The 21,556-nt window shown below is 48.6% G+C and overlaps 1 protein-coding gene across 1 annotated transcript in view; it reads right to left on the reverse strand.

The window, feature by feature from the left end:
- Nucleotides 1-21,556, reverse strand: part of LOC140421131 (V-set and immunoglobulin domain-containing protein 1-like) — a 79,889-nt gene that overhangs the window by 16,446 nt on the left and 41,887 nt on the right. The window contains exon 3 of the mRNA XM_072505558.1: nt 4,846-5,044. Coding sequence (XP_072361659.1) covers nt 4,846-5,044 — 199 coding nt within the window. The remainder of the gene's footprint in view (nt 1-4,845; nt 5,045-21,556) is intronic.

Genomic DNA, 21,556 nt, shown 5'->3' on the forward strand with positions numbered 1-21,556 from the left:
TCACGTTGCACCGGGTGCATAGTGGGAGAGGCCCCAAACAGGTTTCGCGCTGAGCTGATTACAATGCACCCAACTGCTAGGCCTAGCATGATCTGGGTCACACCCTCGCTGGGCTTAATCCAGATAATCAAATTTATCTGAGCCATTAAGCTAATTTAAATAGGTGCAGCACGTTTGAGGCTCATTCTCCCAGCTCCCGGTAGTCACCAACGAGGCCTCACTTGGGCACAGATTAGTACTGCTCACCACAAACAGATACCAGGCGTGATTGGGCCCCAAGGTGGTCGGGGACAGGGCTGGCATTTCCCCAGAACCGCCAACCTAGCACTGCAGGGTTGGTACTGCCAGGGTGTCAGGGCAGTGCCCGGGTGCCAGATTGGTACTGCCATAGTGTTAAGGCAGTGCCCAGGTGCCAGATTGGTACTGCCAGGGTGTCAGGGGCAATGCCCGGATGCCAGGTTGCACTGCCAGGATGCTTGGGGCCCGGAGAATTATGGGGGGGCCCGCTGCCAATGGCCCCTGACCGGCACGGCGTGATCCCTGCCCCGCCCGAAAACCGGCGCTGGAGAATTCGGCAGCCGGCGTCAGAGCGACGGGGCGAGATTCAGGCCGCCCCCCCCCGGCGATTCTCCGACCCAGCAGGGGGTCGGAGAATCCTGCCCCATGACTGTACTGAAGAGATTTGGCTCCTTCACTGGATACAAGTTAAATTTAGAGAAGAGCGAGTATTTTTTGGTCAACACTTTGGGGAGGGGAGTCGGTTTTGTGTGACTACCTTTCCACCTGGCCGGGACTAGTTTTCGGTACCTGGTGTCCAGGTGGCTCTAGACAGGGTGCAGCTCGGTAAATTGAATTATACCAGCCTAGTGGGTAGGGTTATGGCTGACCTGTAAAGGTGGGACAGCTTCCCATTGTCCTTGGCAGACAGGGTTCATCAATCAAGATGAACATCTTGCCAAGATTCCTGCTCTTATTTCAGTGTCTTCTGATCCAAGTCATTTTTCCAGGGGGTGGGGGGGTTGAGCAGTTTATAGCAAGCTTTCTATGGGCAGGAAAGACTCCGAGGATTTGGAGGGGTGTCCTACACGGAGGGATAGATGGTTGGGGGTCTTCTGCTGCCAAACCTGATATTTTATTACTGGGCTGCCAATGCGGAGAAGGAGTTGGGATGGTGTGGGGGCCCGGGGTCTATCTGGGTGCAGATGGAGTTTGGGTCATGTAGAGGGTCCAGTTTGAGGGCACTTATGAAAATCGCTTATTGTCACAAGTAGGCTTCAAATGAAGTTACTGTGAAAAGCCCCTAGTCGCCACATTCCGGCGTCTGTTCAGGGAGGCTGGTACGGGAATTGAACCGTGCTGCTGGCCTTGTTCTGCTTTACAAGCCAGCTGTTTAGCCCATTATGACGGCGTCACTGCCATTTGCCCCGGCAAAGTACTTGATTGTTGTTTCCACTTTAAAGATATGGAGGCAACTCCATCAAGCTGGGGTCAGTGTCGAAGCTGGCCCCCCTTCGTGTTAACCACTTGTTCGAGCCGGCAAGGTTAGATGCTACATTTGGGGTGTGCAAGGGGAAGGGGCTGGAGAGAGTGAATGATTTATTCCTGGAGGGGCGGTTTGCCAGCCTGAAAGAATTGAAAGAGAAATTCAGGCTCTTGGGCTCCGACTCTTTTAGGTACCTCCAGGTACGGAATTCTGTTAGGCGGATGTTTCCAGCATTCCCAGTCGCGCCGACATTATCCTTGCTGGAGAGGAATCTTTCCTGTTCGGGGTCAGAAGTGGGTAGCACATCTGTCGTATATGGATGGATTTTGGGGAGGATCTGGGCTCAATGGAGGGGTGAAGGTCAAATGGGAGGAGGAGGAGCTGGGACCTATATTGAAGGAGGAGGTGTGGAGTGAGGCCCTCCGCAGGGTGAACACCACATCATTGTGTGTGAGGCTGAGCTCAAGATAATGTTTCGGGCACACTTACTAAAGCTAGAATGCATTGTTTCTTGTGGGAGTTGAGAACAGGTGCGAGAGATGTTCGAGTGGGCCCGCTAATCACACGCACATGTTCTGGTCCTGCTCCAAACTTGTGGGTTTTTGCGTTTTTATTTCAGCAGCAGGCTATCCTGTACATTGAGATGGAGCCCTGTCTTTTAGCGGCTATATTTGGGGTCTCGGATGTGGCGGAGCTGCGGCCAGATACAGGGGCAGATGTCCTTGCTTTCACTTTCTTGGTTGCTCGGAGGCGGGTCCGAGTTGGAGGCTGGCCACGCCACCCAGTGCCTTGGTGTGGCTAAGGGAATTAATGGAGCTTTTGCACCCCGAGAAAATCAAATACACTGTGAGGGGAGCAATTGAGGGGTTCTACCGGAGATGTCAACCATTCACATTGTATTTCAAGGAATCGGTTACTGTTAGTTGCTGGGGAGGGGGGTGGGGGGGGGGGGGGGGGGGAGTGCAAAGGGGCGGCGTTGCTTCGGGAAAAGGGGTTGCGTAGATTACATTATTGTTTTCTTTTTTTACTTTACTGTTGTTGTTCGTGTTTTTGACAAAGGTTTAGGGCAGCACGGTGGTGCAGTGGTTAGTGCTGCTGCCTCATGGCGCCAAGGACCCTGTTCAATCCCAGCCCTGGGTCACTGTCCGTGTGGAGTTCTTCCTGTGTCTGCGTGGGTCTCACACCCCCAGCACAAAGATGTGCAGGGCAGGTGGATTGGCCATGCTAAATTGGGGGGAGAAAATGAATTGGGTATTTTGAATTTATTTTTTAAAAAGGACAAAAATTAAATAAAAAGATTTTTTTTCAAAGTGAATAGTTAGTCTCATTTGAATATGTTGACGCCAGAGTTACGCAAGGCGTGGGATTGAATGGAAACCTGCCGTGGCGCCTTTTACCACAGGTTTCCACAAAAGTGGACCAGGAGTAACGGCACTTGGGGGGTAGGGGGCTCTCCCAGGCAATCGGACGACCTCGGGTGGTCGGGCTTGGAGCAGGGTGGTACCCTGGCACTCCCGATGCCACCCAGGCACATTGGCACTGCCACAAAGGCACCTTAGCACTGCCACCTTGGCACCTTGCACTGCCACCTAGGCACCTTGGCGGTACCAAGATGGCACTGCCAGGCTTGAATGGGCACTGACAGTGCTATGGTGCCTGTGTGCCAGGTTGCCCATGCCAGGGATTCGGCCATGGGTGCCCTGCCCTTGAGGTGAGGTACAGGGGGCTCGAGGACCCACTAATTGGTAAATTGGGCATTGGGCATCGCCAGAGGCTGAGGTGGGGGTTGAGAGATGGGGGTGCCATTTTTATCTTTTCTATGCCTAAGTGCAGCCGCGGCATGGCACACCTTAACGAGGCCCAAAAAAGGAGAGTCCTGTTTAATAGCAGGGTCGTTCTCGGTGTTGCAAGCACTGGAACATCCTGCCAAACGCGCCCATAACGGGACTTTTTTTCCCATTAAATCGCGCCCTATATATATCTTGCTGTAGTGTTTATGGAACGCACAGTTCTCAGGCAATATGGATTGACAAGGAGGTGGAACCCTGTTACATCAAGTGTAGACAGGTAAAAGTAGGGGACAGCTATATCTTTTCATCTTTGACACCTGGATTTGCATAAACATAATGAGTTTTGTGTTTTCCTTCATTTGATGCCATTTGGTGAGCCTCTGAATTTGGCATAATCCACCATTAAATTAACAGATCGGCTTAAAAGACCTCAATGAGAGTTCAGTTCTTAAAACCATTAGATAACGAAGATAGAAGATGCCAGATTTGGGGCGGGATTCTCCGGTCTCCGGCGCCAAAATCACGTTCGGCCGGAGGATCCCCGTTTGCGCCGAAATTAAGGGTGGCGCTGCTTTTGTAAAGCTCTGCCCTTCGAAAATGGCATACGGCCTCAGGACGTCACCTGAGGCCCTCCCCCAATGCTCCACCCCTGATGTGCCGAGTTCCTGACGGCGTGGAACACTTGTCCTTTTTATTTTCATGAGCCCGGCATGGCGGCTGCGGACTGAGTCCAACACTGCCACGTTCGGGGGGGGGGCCGTTCCGCAGGCACAGGTGGCTTTGGCGGGGGCTGGGGGCAATGGTGAGGGCTGTTCCGGGGGTGGCAAGGCTGATTACAGAGGGGCAGATTTTGGCAGGCCAGGTCCGTGCGTGGCCGACGCCATGTTGCACGGCACGGCCACTGCAGGCCGCCGCTGTGCGCATGTGCGGGCACAGACCCGGCAATTCTCCGGCTGTATCCACAGGTAGAGCTGGGGGCTTTACGCTGCGTGCCTGCTAGCCCCCCAACATACGGAGGATCGGTGCACCTTTTGCGCCGTTTGTTCGGGCATAAAACACCATTGTTCCCACGCCGGCATCAGCACTTAGTCTTCAAATAGGAGAATCCAGCCCTTGTTCTCTGGTCTAAGCTGAATTAGCTCAAGATTAATTGCTACTCTACCCAACGATATTTTCTGATTGCATTTGATCTCCCCCTCCTCAATCCAGAATATGTGGCACCATAAGCCTGTACCTGCACTCAGATGCTTCTTCCCTGCTCCTGACTGTCCCTTGCATAGCCCAGCCTCAAAATCAGCCTGCAAGTTTAACTTTAGGAGATACACTAAAATTATAAGAAAGTTTGCAATTGGGTGGCGCAGCACATACAACATTAGTTTTTACCACTGGGACATATGCTCAGAATCCACGGCAGATTGATGTGATGAAAGTTTTCTCTATCTTCAGACTCTACCTGGCACTGGATGCAAGGCACGGAATGTGTTCCGGTCTCCAGCATATCGTGGTTTGATGAGCACAAACATGAAAATCAAGGGAAAGGCGATTATTGGAAAACTGGTGACTGTGGATTACCTAACACTGTGAGCACTACAGATCCAATGTTAGTTCCTGTGAAATCTGGTGGATTATCAACTTGACACAGATAATTCCCACTGTCAGATGGACGCAGCTTTTCAATGGTAATGGATGCATTTCCTGGGGTATGTGCTGCCAGTAACCGGCCATTGAACTCTTTGTTTATGTACGTCAGTTTGTCCGCATAATAATACACCTGTAAATGAAAAAAGACAGAGTTACAATACACAGAATGACTTTTGGGATTGATACTACTTATAAACCCATGAATGCCTCCTCCCAGCACAAAACCTACCCATGTCAGCACAGGCAACATTAATTTAACACCGTTTTTCTTTAATGGCCTCACCTAAGATCAACACATACACACACACAGCAGCAGTCATGAGATAGCAATCAAGAAGAGAAATCCTGGTCAAGCTTCAATCTGTGGTACTGAGGCCAATAATAATTTCCAGGAGCTACTCTGGCTGAGATCATGCTAATTCAGCACAGTGATTGAACCTGGGATTCAGCTACTCACTGCCTTCCCTAACTGATTAGTGCTCCGAAAGCTAGTGATTCGAAACAAACCTGTTGGACTTTAACCTGGTGTTGTAAGACTTCTTAGTGTGCCCACCCCAGTCCAACGCCGGCATCTCCACATCATGATTATATTAGTTGATATAATTCACATGGATAGACATACAAACACACGCCATTTGGCGTTTGCTGATGCCTGACTCTCTTCTTCTGCTTTGGGTGGGGCAACAAGATATCCAGAGAAATGATCAAGTAAGTGCAGTAAAAATACATGGTATGCTGGGAAATTATGTAAAACATTTTAGAATTTTGATGCTTTCCCTTTCTAGATTCTGATTACTGCTGTTTGGCTTTGCTTTTCTCTTTACATTCTGTTCTTTTGTAATATTGTATTAACCTTCCTCTTCATTAACTTTACAGTAACAACTGCATCCATATAGTACCTTTAACATAGCAAAATGTCTTGATCCACTTGGCAAGAACACTATAACTTAAACCACAAGGAATAGTGTGTATAGCCATAAGTGTTCCAGACCTATCCAATAAGATGCAACAGTAAGCAAGGTATTAATGGTTGCATTTGTTCTATCATCTAGATTCATCAAAATCACTTTTTATCCACGCATGCCTAGTTTCTTATACATCATCGTTCATGTTAAAGTTATCATATAACTACTAATCTGCAATGCCAAGAGCCAAGAGGTGAAAGGTGACCAAAATTGTAAACAGAAGCCATGAGTACATTAAACACTAATGAAGTCTCTCTTCATACAGGAAATGATTGTTCAAGATGAATTGGAATATCAAGCAACAGAGAGTGGACCAGTATGCTCCCTGCCCTAACCCGAACCCACCCCAACCCAACGTGAGGAAGCAGCAATAGAGATGCTGAACATGAACTCCTCTAAAGCAAACAAAGAACAAAGAAATGTACAGCACAGGAACAGGCCCTTCGGCCCTCCAAGCCCGTGCCGACCATACTGCCCGACTAAACTACAATCTTCTACACTTCCTGGGTCCGTATCCTTCTATTCCCATCCTATTCATATATTTGTCAAGATGCCCCTTAAATGTCCCTATCGTCCCTGCTTCCACTACCTCCTCCGGTAGCGAGTTCCAGGCACCCACTACCCTCTGCGTAAAAAACTTGCCTCGTACATCTACTCTAAACTTTGCCCCTCTCACCTTAAACCTATGCCCCCTAGTAACTGACCCCTCTACCCTGGGGAAAAGCCTCTGACTATCCACTCTGTCTATGCCCCTCATAATTTTGTATACCTCTATCAGGTCGCCCCTCAACCTCCTTCGTTCCAGTGAGAACAAACCGAGTTTATTCAATCGCTCCTCATAGCTTATGCCCTCCATACCAGGCAACATTCTGGTAAATCTCTTCTGCACCCTCTCTAAAGCCTCCACATCCTTCTGGTAGTGTGGCGACCAGAATTGAACACTATACTCCAAGTGTGGCCTAACTAATGTTCTATACAGCTGCAACATGACTTGCCAATTCTTATACTCAATGCCCCGGCCAATGAAGGCAAGCATGCCGTATGCCTTCTTGACTACCTTCTCCACCTGTGTTGCCCCTTTCAATGACCTGTGGACCTGTACTCCTAGATCTCTTTGACTTTCAATACCCTTGAGGGTTCTACCATTCACTGTATATTCCCTACCTACATTAGCCCTTCCAAAATGCATTACCTCACATTTGTCCGGATTAAACTCCATCTGCCATCTCTCCGCCCAAGTCTCCAGACAATCTAAATCCTGCTGTATCCTCAGACAGTCCTCATCGCTATCCGCAATTCCACCAACCTTTGTGTCGTCTGCAAACTTACTAATCAGACCAGTTACATTTTCCTCCAAATCATTTATATATACTACAAAGAGCAAAGGTCCCAGCACGGATCCCTGTGGAACACCACTGGTCACAGCCCTCCAATTAGAAAAGCATCCCTCCATTGCTACCCTCTGCCTTCTATGGCCTAGCCAGTTCTGTATCCACCTCGCCAGTTCACCCCTGATCCCGTGTGACTTCACCTTTTGTACTAGTCTACCATGAGGGACTTACTGAAGTCCATATAGACAACATCTACTGCCCTACCTGCATCAATCATCTTAGTGACCTCCTCGAAAAACTCTATCAAGTTAGTGAGACACGACCTCCCCTTCACAAAACCGTGCTGCCTCTGGAGTATGGAAGAGAAACATTGGAGGCTCCTCAGCCACAATGGATTCATTCAAAGCAGGTAAAAATGATGCAACTAGAACCTGTAGTAATATTGTGTGTTCTTTAATGTGGTGTCTCACTGATGAGACCTTGAGACTAGTATACTTAAATATGAACCCTTACTGGTAGATTTTAACCATTTGCAGTTCCAAGGTATAATCTAGTGGACACATCCATTATGGTCAACAGATACTGATTCCCACTTTTGGTTTTAGGCAGACGGCCCATGCAATCAACTTGTGCCCTCGTGAATGGTTCCTCGAATGCAGGAATGGTTATTGAAGATGCTGGTTTGATTATCACCTGAGGTTTCCCTATTACCTGACGTGTGTGACAGGTACTGCAAAATTCAACTACATCCTTATGCAGTCCAGGTCAATAAAAAATTTTGTTGTATTTTCGTCTGCCTTACCCCTAATGACCCCTTACTGGAACCTCATGCACTACCCGCAAAACCTGCTTTCTATAACCCACTGATAATACCACTTGATGAACTTCTGCACATGTCTCATCTGTTTGAATATGTAATGGTCTCCATTTTCTCATTAATACATTATTTCCAATGTAATAATATTCCTGTATACACCCATTCCATTTCCGTAGATGCTTCCTGGTATAACTTCTTTATCTCTTAATCTTTTTGTTGTAATTCAACCAACTTGCTTGAACTAAAGACATCCACTTCATCCAACACCTGCTCTGTGCTCAACTGCCCATCTAATCAAATATGGTTCCTGATGATTCATCCACCAGCTGCTCTTTGTCTTGACTAATCATCTGATCCAACATGGTTTCTGACAATTGAACCGCAGCCTTCTCATCGGCACTCCTCAAGTCCTTTTCCTCCTGTTTCAGCCTATGTCTTTGTAATTGGGTACCACACCATCAGGAAACACTCCCGGATATAATTCTTGCAACATCTCAGTTGTTTGACTTTCCACTGGCTTTTCAACCACAGTAGGCTTCACTCCCACCAGTGATCCAGCTTTTTATCATTATCTAGGATAAATTGTAACCCTAAAATATTATTCCTTTCCATTATTCCGACTACCACTTCACCACTTTTCACCAGACTCTCTAACCTTACCTTACACAATGGGATACTAAGGCTCTCACCATTAATGTCACATATGACCACCTTTTCTGGCAATACTCCTTTCAAATTACATGTCTCCTTATCTCTCTCCATTAAAGATTAACTTTCTCCTTTATCATTTAAGATCTTAACCTCCTTACCTGCTCCATCTGGTACACATGAATAAACATATACTCCTTAAAAAGTTCTGGGGCGTCATTCTCCGACCCCCCGCCGGGTCGGAGAATGGCCGTTAGCCGCCGTGAATCCCGCCCCCGCCCCCGCCGAAGTCTCCGGTACCGGAGATTGGGCGGGGGCGGGAATCGGGCCGCGCCGGTTGGCGGGCCCCCCCGCTCAATTCTCCGGCCCAGATGGGCCGAAGTCCCGCCAAGAAATTGCCTGAGCCGCCGCCGTAAATTAAAGTAGGTATTTACCGGCGGGACAAGGCGGCGTGGGCGGGCTCCGGGGTCCTGGGGGGGCGCGGGGCGATCTGACCCCGGGGGGTGCCCCCACGGTGGCCTGGCCCGCGATCGGGGCCCACCGATCCGCGGGCGGGCCTGTGCTGTGGGGGCACTCTTTCCCTTCCGCCTCCGCCACGGTCTCCACCATGGCGGACGCGGAAGTGACTCTCCCCACTGCGCATGCGCGGGAAACTGTCAACGGCTGCGACGCTCCCGCGCATGCGCCGCCCCGAATGTCATTTCCGCTCCAGCTGGCGGGGCGACAAACGCCATTTCCGCCAGCTGGTGGGGCGGAAATCCCTCCGGTGTCGGCCTAGCCCCTCAATGTTGGGGCTCGGCCCCCAAAATGCGGAGCATTCCGCACCTTTGGGGCGGTGCGATGCCCGTCTGATTGGCGCCGTTTTGGGCGCCAGTCGGCGGACATCGCGCCGTTGGAGGAGAATTTCGCCCCTGGTATCTGTTGCTTCACAGCGCCAGGGTCCTGGGTTCGATTCCCGCTTGGGTCACTGTCTGTGCAGAGTCTGCACGTTTCCCCGTGTCTGCGTGGGTTTCCTCCGGGTGCTCCGGTTTCCTCCCGCAAGTCCTGAAAGATGTGCTTGTTAGGTGAATTGGACATTCTGAATTCTCCCTTTGTGTACCCGAACAGACGCCAGAGTGTGGCGACTAGAGGACTTTCACAGTAACTTCATTGGATGAAGTGGATGTCTTTAGTTCAAGCAAGTTAATGTAAGTTAATGTGACAATAATAAAGATTATTATTATTATTATCCACCAACCTCTGAATAGATTGTATGCTCTGTTGCAACCTCTTCCACTGGTACAATAGTTTTTCCTCCCACTTTAATAAACTCCATTGGCTTATCCTATTTCATCCAGTCCGCCTTCCCAGCATTTGTCTTAAGCCACCAGCACTGCGATTTAACATGTCCAACTTTGTTACAATGAAAGCACTTGCATTTTCATGTCTCTCTCTCACTTTCATGGGTTTCCTTTTGCTCTGAGGCACACTCTCCTTAACATCACCAACTACACCTCCTCTGCATGGACCCCCTGTGAGATTTTCATGTCCCTAGTCTCTATCCTTCATAGATTGAAATTGATGTCAAACACCAGACTTTACTTTATGAACCAATTACAATCGTCCGCCATTTTTGCAGTCTACATAGCTGTTTTAAATTTTTGTCCTTCCACATCAGTTCTCACTGAATCTTTAATTCCTCCAAAATAATTATAACTAAGCTTTTGACTAGGAAGTATTTCTTCTTCTTCTAGTCCTTCCTCAACTCTTGCCTTTATCTTCAACCTTTTAAATTGTTGCTCTCTTTGCAATGCCAGTTTCCGAAGTTCAAATTCTCTCTCTTCGCTCTCTCTTTTGCTAATTTCTCTCTTTCCATTTCCCTTGGGAAAACCCTCTCTTTCTCTTTGGCTTCTGCCAGTGCCACTCTCTCTTCTCTCTTTTTCTTTTGCTTTATTTGTCATCCCCATTTCTCTCAGTTTTTGCTGCATTTTCAAATCTTTTATTTTTAATTGGATTCGAGCTAATTCTAAAACGTTAGACTGTGTTACTGGTAAGTTTAAATATTGTGCCCTGGCTTGTATTATCTAGAATAAGAACAAAGAACAGTACAGCACAGGAACAGACCCTTCAGCCCTCCAAGCCTGCGCCGATCACGCCTGTTTCCTTCTATACCCCATCTGTTTATGTGTCTATCTAGATAAGTCTTAAAGGTCGCTAACGTATCTGCCTCAACCACCTCACTTGGCAGTGCATTCCAGGCCACCACCACCCTCTGTGTAAAAAAAACTTCCCCGCACATCTCCACTGAACCTATCCCCTCTCACCTTGAACTTGTGCCCCCTTGTAATTGTCATTTCACCCTAGGAAATAGCCTCCAACTGTTCACCTCATCTATACCTCTTATAATTTTATTAACTTCTATCAGGTCACCCCTCAGCCTCCGTCTTTCTAAGGAGAACAATCCCAGTTTATTCAATCTCTCCTCATAGCTAATACCCTCCATACCCGACAATCTGCAATCTTTGCTCCTTTTGCCAGGGCGAACTGCAGTTTCACTGCCAAACTCAAACTTTGCTTTAGGTTCCCCTTGTAAATGCTTCTGAGTAATTTCTTCCACCTCTGGGACATCTTTTGCAACTGCAAGGGCCATTTCTAGTCACTCCCTATTCAATATTTCAAACCCGGAACGAATGCATCGATCTACACACACACACTCAGTGAGCTGGATTTTCCGCCCCGCCGCACCACATTTCTGCTGCGACCCGCAGGTGGGATTCTCCGTTATGCTGGACGGTCAATGGGGTTTCCCATTGTGGGGCAGCCCCACGCCGTCGGGAAACCCCCAGGCGACAGCAAAACGGAGAATCCTGCCATCTGAGAATCCCGCCCACTGTCTTTAAGTTTGATAACCCCAAGCCAAACAAGGAATTATACATAAGAATCCCAGCCACGAGCCCTCAATTTGTTACGGACGCCTGGTCAGGTCTCAACAGTGGCTAAGATACTGGACCGGAACCATAATGTTTTTAAGTTTTACGGTGGTGCGGAAAGATTGATTTGTTCCGGGAGTGATAACATAAGAAATAGGGTTTTGTTATTTTATAAGCAAACATTAGAAAAACAAAAGAAAATCAATGGGTGAGATCATTAGTTCTCGTTGCACCCGAAAAGCAGCGCGGCACATCACACCCAATAGATGCCGGGAGACCCCACTCACACGCCACACGAGATCTAACGCGATGTCACGAGACATCGTGATGTGAATCCCACTGATTGTGGACAGGATCACTTTCTAGCAAATCTGCATTTAGAGTGAGTCAGCTAGTCTAATATGCGTTCCTGAGACCTAACCAAGGCCAGATCTAACCTGGGATCTACCTCACTTGCCTTGGAAACTTCAGGTGAGTGCCGTTCAGTGCTGGTCTTCCCAAATGGGGACCAAATGGAAGAGCACACATGGGGTCTCCCAGGGTATTATAGGCCCCCAGGTCCATGCCCTCTGCGCAAGGTGGTACATAAGAACATAAGAACTAGAAGCAGGAGTAGGCCATCTGGCCCCTCGAGCCTGCTCCACCATTCAATGAGATCATGGCTGATCTTTTGTGGACTCAGCTCCACTTTCTGGCCCAAACACCATAACCCTTAATCCCTTTATTCTTCAAAAAACTATCTATCTTTATCTTAAAAACATTTAATGAAGGAGCCTCTACTGCTTCACTGGGCAAGGAATTCACAACCCTTTGGGTGAAGAAGTTTCTCCTAAACTCAGTCCTAAATCTACTTCCCCTTATTTTGAGGCTATGCCCCCTAGTTCTGCTTTCACCCGCCAGTTGAAACATCCTGCCTGCATCTATCCTATCTATTCCCTTCATAATTTTATATGTTTCTATAAGATCCCCCCTCATCCTTCTAAATTCCAACGAGTACAGTCCCAGTCTACACAACCTCTCCTCCTAATCCAACCCCTTCAGCTCTGGGATTAACCTAGTGAATCTCCTCTGCACACCCTCCAGTGCCAGTACTTCCTTTCTCAAGTAAGGAGACCAAAACTGAACACAATACTCCAGGTGTGGCCTCACTAACACCTTATACAATTGCAGCATAACCTCCCTAGTCTTAAACTCCATCCCTCTAGCAATGAAGGACAACATTCTATTTGCCTTCTTAATCACCTGTTGCACCTGTAAACCACCTTTTTGTGACTCATGCACTAGCACACCCAGGTCTCTCTGCACAGCAGCATGTTTTAATATTTTATCATTTAAATAATAATCTCTTTTGCTGTTATTCCTACCAAAATGGATAACCTCACATTTGTCAACATTGTATTCCATCTGCCAGACCCTAGCCCATTCACTTAGCCTATCCAAATCCCTCTGCAGACTTCCAGTATCCTCTGCATTTTTTGCTTTACCACTTATCTTAGTGTCGTCTGCAAACTTGGACACATTGCCCTTGGTCCCCAACTCCAAATCATCTATGTAAATTGTGAACAGTTGTGGGCCCAACACTGATCCCTGAGGGACACCACTAGCTACTGATTGCCAACCAGAGAAACATCCATTAATCCCCACTCTTTGCTTTCTATTAATTAACCAATCCTCTATCCATGCTACTACTTTCCCCTTAATGCCATGCATCTTTATCTTATGCAGGAACCTTTTGTGTGGCACCTTGTCAAAGGCTTTCTGGAAATCCAGATATACCACATCCATTGGCTCCCCGTTATCTACCGCACTGGTAATGTCCTCAAACAATTCCACTAAATTAGTTACACAACCTGCCCTTTATGAACCCATGCTGCGTCTGCCCAAAGGGACAATTTCCCTCCAGATGCCTCACTATTTCTTCCTTGATGATAGATTCCAGCATCATCCCTACTACCAAAGCTAAGCTCACTGGCCTATAATTATCCGCTTTCTGCCTACCTCCTTTTTTAAACAGTGGTGTCACGTTTGCTAATTACCAATCCGCCGGGACCACCCCAGAGTCTAGTGAATTTTGGTAAATTATCACTAGTGCATTTGCAATTTCCCGAGCCATCTCTTTCAGCACTCTGGGATGCATTCCATCAGGGCCAGGAGACTTGTCTACCTTTAGCCCCATTAGCCTGCCCATCACTACCTCCTTGGTGATAACAATCCTCTCAAGGTCCTCACCTGTCATAGCCTAATTTCCATCAGTCACTGTCATGTTATTTGTGTCTTCCACTGTGAAGACCGACCCAAAAAACCTGTTCCGTTCCTCAGCCATTTCCTCATCTCCCATTATTAAATCTCCCTTCTCATCCTCTAAAGGACCAATATTTACCTTAGCCACTCTTTTTTGTTTTATATATTTGTAGAAACTTTTACTATCTGTTTTTATATTCTGAACAAGTTTACTCTCATAGTCTATCTTACTCTTCTTTATAGCTTTTTTAGTAGCTTTCTGTTCCCCCTAGAGATTTCCCAGTCCTCTAGTCTCCCACTAATCTTTGCTACTTTGTATGCTTTTTCCTTCAATTTGATACTCTCCCTTATTTCCTTAGATATCCACGGTCGATTTTCCCTCTTTCTACCGTCCTTCCTTTTTGTTGGTATAAACCTTTGCTGAGCACTGTGAAAAATCGCTTGGAAGGTTCTCCATTGTTCCTCAACTGTTTCAACTGTTTTGCTCCCAGTCTACCTTAGCTAGTTCTTCTCTCATCCCATTGTAATCTCCTTTGTTTAAGCACAAAACACTAGTGCTTGATTTTACCTTCTCATCCTCCATCTGTATTTTAAATTCCACCATATTGTGATCGCTCCTTCCGAGAGGATCCCTAACTATGAGATCCTGAATCAATCCTGTCTCATTACACAGGACCAGATCTAGGTCCGCTTGTTCCCTCGTAGGTTCCATTACACACTGTTCTAGGAAACTATCGCGGATACATTCTATAAACTCCTCCTCAAGGCTGCCTTGACCGACCTGGTTAAACCAATCGACATGTAGATTAAAATCCCCCATGATAACTGCTGTACCATTTCTACATGCATCAGTTATTTCTTTGTTTATTGCCTGCCCCACCATAATGTTCCTATTTGGTGGCCTATAGACTACTCCTATCAGTGACTTTTTCGCCTTACTATTCCTGATTTCCACCCAAATGGATTCAACCTTATCCTCCATAGCACCAATGTCATCCCTTACTGTTGCCCAGATGTCATCCTTAAATAACAGAGCTACACCACCTCCCTTACCATCCACTCTGTCCTTCCGAATAGTTTGATACCCTCGGATATTTAACTCCCAGTCGTGACCATCCTTTAACCATGTTTCAGTAATGGCCACTAAATCATAGTCATTCACGATGATTTGCGCCATCAACTCATTTACCTTATTCCGAATACTACGAGCATTCAGGTAAAGTACACTTACGTTGGCTTTTTTACCTCTGTTCTGAATCTTAACACCTCGATCAGTAACCTCTCCTAAGTTGTATTTGTTCTTAACCTTTCTCCTAATTTTCCTTGTCGTTGAACCCATATCTTCATGTAACAACCTGCCACATCGCTTACCATTAATGATTTCACTTCCCATTTATTCCTTTTAGTATTCCTGGTCCTATTGACTGAGCTCCCCTCAGTCACTGTACCTTGTACTGTTGCCCTTTTTGATTTTTGACTATGGCTTCTCTGCCTTACACTTTCCCCCTTCCTGCCTTTTGTTTCTGTCCCTGTTTTACTACCTTCCAACTTCCTGCATCGGTTCCCATCCCCCTGCCACATTAGTTTAAACTCTCCCCAACAGCTCTAGCAAACACCCTCCCAGGACATCGGTTGCAGTCCTGCCCAGGTGCAGACCGTCTGGTTTGTACTGGTCCCACCTCCTCCAGAACCGGTTCCAATGCCCTAGGAATTTGAATCCCTCCCTCTTGCACCATCACTCGAGCCACGCATTCATCCTATCTATCCTGACATTCCTACTCTGACTAGCTCATGGCACTGGTAGCAATCCTGAGATTACTACCTTTGAGGTCCTACTTTTTAGTTTAACTCCTAACCCCCTGAATTCAGCTTGTAGGACCTCGTCCCGTTTTTTACCTATATCGTTGGTGCCTATGTGCACCACGACAGCTGGCTGTTCACCCTCCCCCCCCCCCCCAGAATGTCCTGCAGTCGCATCCTTCACCCTTGCACCAGGGAAGCAACATACCGGGAGTCTCGATTGCGTCCGCAGAACCGTCTGTCTATTCCCCTTACAATTGAGTCCCCTATCACTATAGCCCTGCCATTCTTCTTCCTGCCCAGCTGCGCAGCAGAGCCAGCCACGGTGCCATGAACCTGGCTGCTGCTGCCTTCCCCTGGTGAGCCATCTCCCTCAACAGTATCCAAAGCGGTATATCTGTTTTGCAGGGAGATGACCGCAGAGGACACCTGCACTGCCTTCCTACTCTTGCTCTGTCTTTTGGTCACCCATTTTCTATCTCCCTGAGTAACTTTCACCTGCGGTGTGACCAACTCGCTAAACGTGCTATCCACGACGTCCTCAGCATCGCGGACGCTCCAAAGTGAGTCCATCCGCAGCTCCAGAGCCATCACGTGGTCTAACAGGAGCTGCAACTGGACACACTTCTTGCACGTGAAGGAGCCAGGGACAGTGGACGTGTCCCTGAGCTCCCACATCACACACGAGGAGCATGACACGGGTTTGAGATCTCCTGCCATGTCTTAAACCTTCGGTTAACTTCAACAATTACAATTTCCCCAAAAAATAAATGAACAAATAAATAAACAACGAAGAAAAAAATAAATAAATATACCAATGAAAAGAAAAAGAAAACAGAAACACTACTTACCAGTCACTTACCAGGGATAAAAAGCACTTCCTCCCCACCCAGCTTCGAATTCCCACCTAGATTCAAATTACCAAACATCACTCTTGGTTCTGTCTCACTCTGGCTGTGTCTTCTCTGGCTCACTGGGAGAACTCACTGGGAGTGAGTTTACAAGTTGCTCTTTTTAAATTGTCCTGAATTGACTCCCCTCCCCCACCTGCTTTTAGATCAAGGTAGATTTAAGTGACTGACACTTAACTGCCAACCAGTTATGTGAGTGGGTGGAGCAGCCCTTGTTAACCTTAACTGCACAATTCTAGCTTAATTTAAATTAATTTAAACTCCTGAAATTTAAAAGGAGCTGCCTTACTGATTTGATTCAATTCCCACCTGGATTCAAATTTCCAAACTCACTCTTGGTTCTGTCTCACTCTGGCTGTGTCTTCTCTGGCTCACTGGGAGAACTCACTGGGAGTGAGTTTACAAGTTGCTCTTTTTAAATTGTCCTGAATTGACCCTGGCACTGCTGGTGCCACCTGGGCACTCTGGAACTGGCACCCTGGCAGTGCCACCTGGGTTCCAGCTTGGCACTGCCAAGGTGGCCCAGTGGCACTGCTAGCTGGCAGGGACACTGCCAAGCTGCCAGGCTGACATTTTCTGCGCAGCAGTGATTGAGCTGGGGTTTGTTCTGCATGGGCAAGGGGTGGTGCGGGGCGGGCTAGGGTCCCCCCTATAATGAGTTGGGGCTTGGGGGTATTCGGGTGTCATGTTGGGTGCTTGAGAGGTTGGGAGACCATTTAAAAATGGCATCCCGATTCTCGCTGCACCGATGAGTTCCGGCGAGCGGAGCTCCTCAGTGCAGAGAATGGGGCTAAGTGTGGCCTGGTCGTGAGGCCCCCAATCCACCTGGATGGGCATTACATAGCGGGGTGTTTCTTGGCATTCTGAGCGCTGGGAAACACCCGGCTAAGCTCTACAGGACTCTGTTCCAATTTTGGTAGATCGCACCCAATATTTAAACTTCTAAACTTCAACCCGAACAATAACAGATTGCATGTAGTTCCTTAACCATAACGCACGAGTTTGCATCAAACAGCACTTCAAAGGAAGATACAGCTCTCATTCCGCTTACAACGGAAGGCAAAGGTAATACTTGCATTTTCAAAGCAATTTTTCTGCTGTCAAAGATGTTCCTTCATAACCCTTTTCAAAAGCTTGTCTCAGGGAAAGATTTCTTTGACCTCTCTCTGTGGCTTTTCAATTTCTTCTGCCCAACTGTTCAAACAGGATTCTTTCTCTCTCTCTTTGAACTGTGCCCAGCCCCTGGGGTGTCCAGACATGAACTCATTATCGTTATCTTGACTGTTTGATTGCCCACTCCCATTTATACAAAAGAACAGAACCATGCTATTGATATGCAACTAACCTCCCATTGATTGACAAAAGAGGCCTTCAGACTCTGTCATGGGCTAATGGCTGGTCAAACAAGAGTGTTCCAAAGGATCTCAAGTAAATCACCCTGGCTGAACACGGGCATCCCGTGTATTCCCACTAACGAGTTTAAGTCTGAATCAGACAATGTAACTCAGACCAGACGTGGGCATATTCCTCTGAATCCGCCCTAGCAGTTTGTCCCTCAGTCTGTTTAACCCCTAAATTGCCTACTATATCTTCAATCCCATTTTGGGATCCAATTTCCAAATATCTCCTGTCATGATACTCAGGTAAATATCATAGCACAAACATACATACATACTGATGGACAGATCAACGGACCAATCAACACGCACAACACCACAGCCAATCACAGGCAAGAGCATACACAGTACAAAACAGGGAACACGACACTTCCTGGGCATTCCAGCAGGAGACAGCTCAGGGCACAGAGCTCATAGCAAGCCACTCAGACATCCACCATGTGCTGAGCGCCACTACAAGATAGTATTAGGACTAGGTCCACAGATTCTAGGGTTATGATCGAACTTCAGTAAACAGTTTACCACTGTAAATAAATGTTAGTAATAAAACTGAGTTGTACCATTCGCAACCGTGTAGGTTCGTCTGTGTAGCAGAGTACCCAACACATCATAGTACCAGGAGTAACTGTGGGACCTACCTACAAATCCTCCGTAACCTGCCATCCTGCGCCATGGACACCGTCAGCATGCCGCAGCCGCTACAAGTCGCTGGAGACCTCGGCGTTAATTGGAAGCTGTTCAAACAGTGCTTCCAGCTCTTTCTGGAAGTCAACGAAAAGGAAAGCGCTTCGGACACCAGAAAGATCGCCATCCTCCTCTCCACGGCAGGTCAACACGCGATCCATGTCTACAACTCCCTGGTGTTCGCGGAAGGTGAGGACAAGACCAAGTACAAGACGGTCCTTCTCAAACTCGACCAACACTTCAACATCGAGGTCAATGAGAGTTTCGAGAGGTATCTCTTCCAGCAGCGCCTGTAGGGTAAGGATGAGCCCTTTCAATCCTTCCTTACGCATCTCCGTATCCTCGCACAGTCCAGCGGTTACGACACCACCTCCAATTCCATGATTCGGGACCAGATCGTTTTTGGGGTCTCCTTGGGCACCCTACGCCAGCAGTTCTTAAAAATTAAAGGCCTCACCCTAGCCTCCGCAATCGAAGCCTGTGTCCTGCATGAAAACGTGACTAGCCGCTACTCGCAATTTCAGGCGGCCGAATCGGCGCGGCAGAGGTCCTACGCGACCGGATCGGTGAGGCAGGCGTCCTACGCGACCGGATCGGTGAGGCAGGCGTCCTACGAGGCCGAACGGGTCCAGGCGATCGAGGTCCTCCCGGCCCGCGGCCCGGACGAGGGCGGCCATTTCGCGTGCTTTTCGAGGCCTCCTGCGTTTGTGCGCAGCAAAAACGACGTCGACACTGTGGGATGTGATGCGCAGGCGCGCTCAATGCAAGACCAACTGCGCATGCACGGTGGCGCAACGAACGCCATGACATTACGATGTGCGGCAACTGCGGAGCCGCACATTTAAAGCGGCAATGTCCGGCAAAGAACCGACAATGCCTCCTCTGTGGCAAGATGGGCCACTACGCTGCCTGCTGTCGAGCAGCTCAACCTGCCAATGTTCCCCAATTCCGACAACCTCGCAGGCACGTGCGGACCATTCAGCCTCCTTACTACGAGTCGTGCCCAGACGATATCCAGACCAGTGACACAGACGACTGTGACGCCTTCCGTGGTGCGTTTATTGATGAGAACCGGATGTCTCCAGCCAGGAACCACCAGCCGTTGCAAGTGAACACTGTCAATCCGGGTGATGAATGGTGTGCCACCCTAACGGTCAACCAATCACCGATAACATTCCGTCTGGACACTGGCACCTCCGCCAACCTCATAGCATGGTCAGCCTTCTACGCCATGAAGGTCAGACCACCAATTCGGCCGTCCCGTTGCAAGATGGTCGACTACAATGGGAACGTTATCCCGGCTATGGGATCCTGCCAGCTCCAGGTGACACACAACACACACACGGCCACACTCTCATTCAAAATAGTCGGATCACCAAAGGACTCCCTGCTAGGCGCACAGGCATGCAAGGTTCTCCACCTCGTGCAACGAGTCCACGCTCTGTCTCCAGAAGCACATCTGACTTCCCGGATGCAGAGTTCAGGGCACAGCTCCAATCGCTCCTCGCCCACAACCAGGAGACATTCGAGGGCATGGGAACACTGCCCTACACCTACAGAATTCGGCTCAAACCGGACGCATCCCCGGTCATTCACGCACCTCGCAGGGTCCCAGCGCCACTCAAAGACCACCTCAAGCAGCAGCTGCAGGATCTCCAGGACCAAGGGGTGCTATCCCAGGTCACGGAGCCCACGCCATGGGTCAGTTCCATGGTGTGTGTTAAGAAGCCCTCCGGCGAGCTCTGGATCTGCATTGATCCAAAAGACCTCAACAACAACATAATGAGGGAACACTGCCCCATACCCAAACGGGAAGAGATCATGAGCGAAATGGCCCGGGCTAAAATCTTCACAAAACTGGATGCCTCGAAGGGTTTTTGGCAGATCCAACTGGATCAGTCCAGCCTAAAGTTGTGCACCTTCAACACCCCTTTCGGCAGGTTCTGCTGTAACAGAATGCCATTTGGTATCATCTCGGCATCCAAGGTCTTTCACAGGATCATGGAGCAGATGATGGAAGGCATCGAAGGGGTGCGCGTCTACGTGGATGACGTCATCATCTGGTCCACCACACCACAGGAGCACATCAATCGTCTCCAGCGCGTCTTTGCGCGCATACAGGAAAACGGCCTGCGCCTCAACCGTGCCAAGTGTTCTTTCGGCCAAACCGAGCTGAAGTTCCTGGGGGACCACATTTCCCGGTCAGGGGTCCGTCCGGATGCAGACAAGGTGAGCGCCATTGCAGCCATGCCGCAGCCGGCTGACAAGAAAGCAGTGCTACACTTCCTAGGCATGGTCAACTTCCTGGGGAATTTAATTCCCAACCTTGCCTCCCACACGACGGCACTGCGCCACCTCGTCAAGAAGTCCACGGAGTTCCAGTGGCTGCCCACACACCAGCAGGAATGGGAGGAGCTCAAAATTAAGCTCACCACAGCCCCGGAAATGGCGTTTTCCGACACATCTCGTGACACTAAAATTTTGACTGATGCCAGCCAGTCTGGCATTGGGGCGGTGCTCCTACAGCGGGATGACACTGCGTCATGGGCCCCGGTCACCTATGCCTCGCGGGCCATGACCCCCAGAGAACAGCGCTACGCGCAGATCGAAAAGGAGTGCCTGGGCTTGCTAACCGGAATAGACAAGTTCCATGACTATGTGTGTGGTCTCCCCCAGTTTACCGTTGAGACTGACCATCGCCCCCTGGTCAGCATCATACATAAGGACCTGAGCGAGATGACCCCCTCGCCTCCAGTGCATCCTACTCAAACTCAGGAGGTACGATTTCCAACTAGTCTACACCCCGGGAAAGGACCTTATCATTGCGGATGCCCTATCTAGAGCAGTGAGCACACCGCCCGATTCGGAGGGGCTCGTATGTCAGGTCGAAGCACAGGTGGCCTTCACATCAGCAAATCTGCCAGCTGACGACTCCAGTC

This window comes from Scyliorhinus torazame, chromosome 5 (assembly GCF_047496885.1).
Source record: "Scyliorhinus torazame isolate Kashiwa2021f chromosome 5, sScyTor2.1, whole genome shotgun sequence".
Taxonomy (NCBI): Eukaryota; Metazoa; Chordata; class Chondrichthyes; order Carcharhiniformes; family Scyliorhinidae; genus Scyliorhinus; species Scyliorhinus torazame.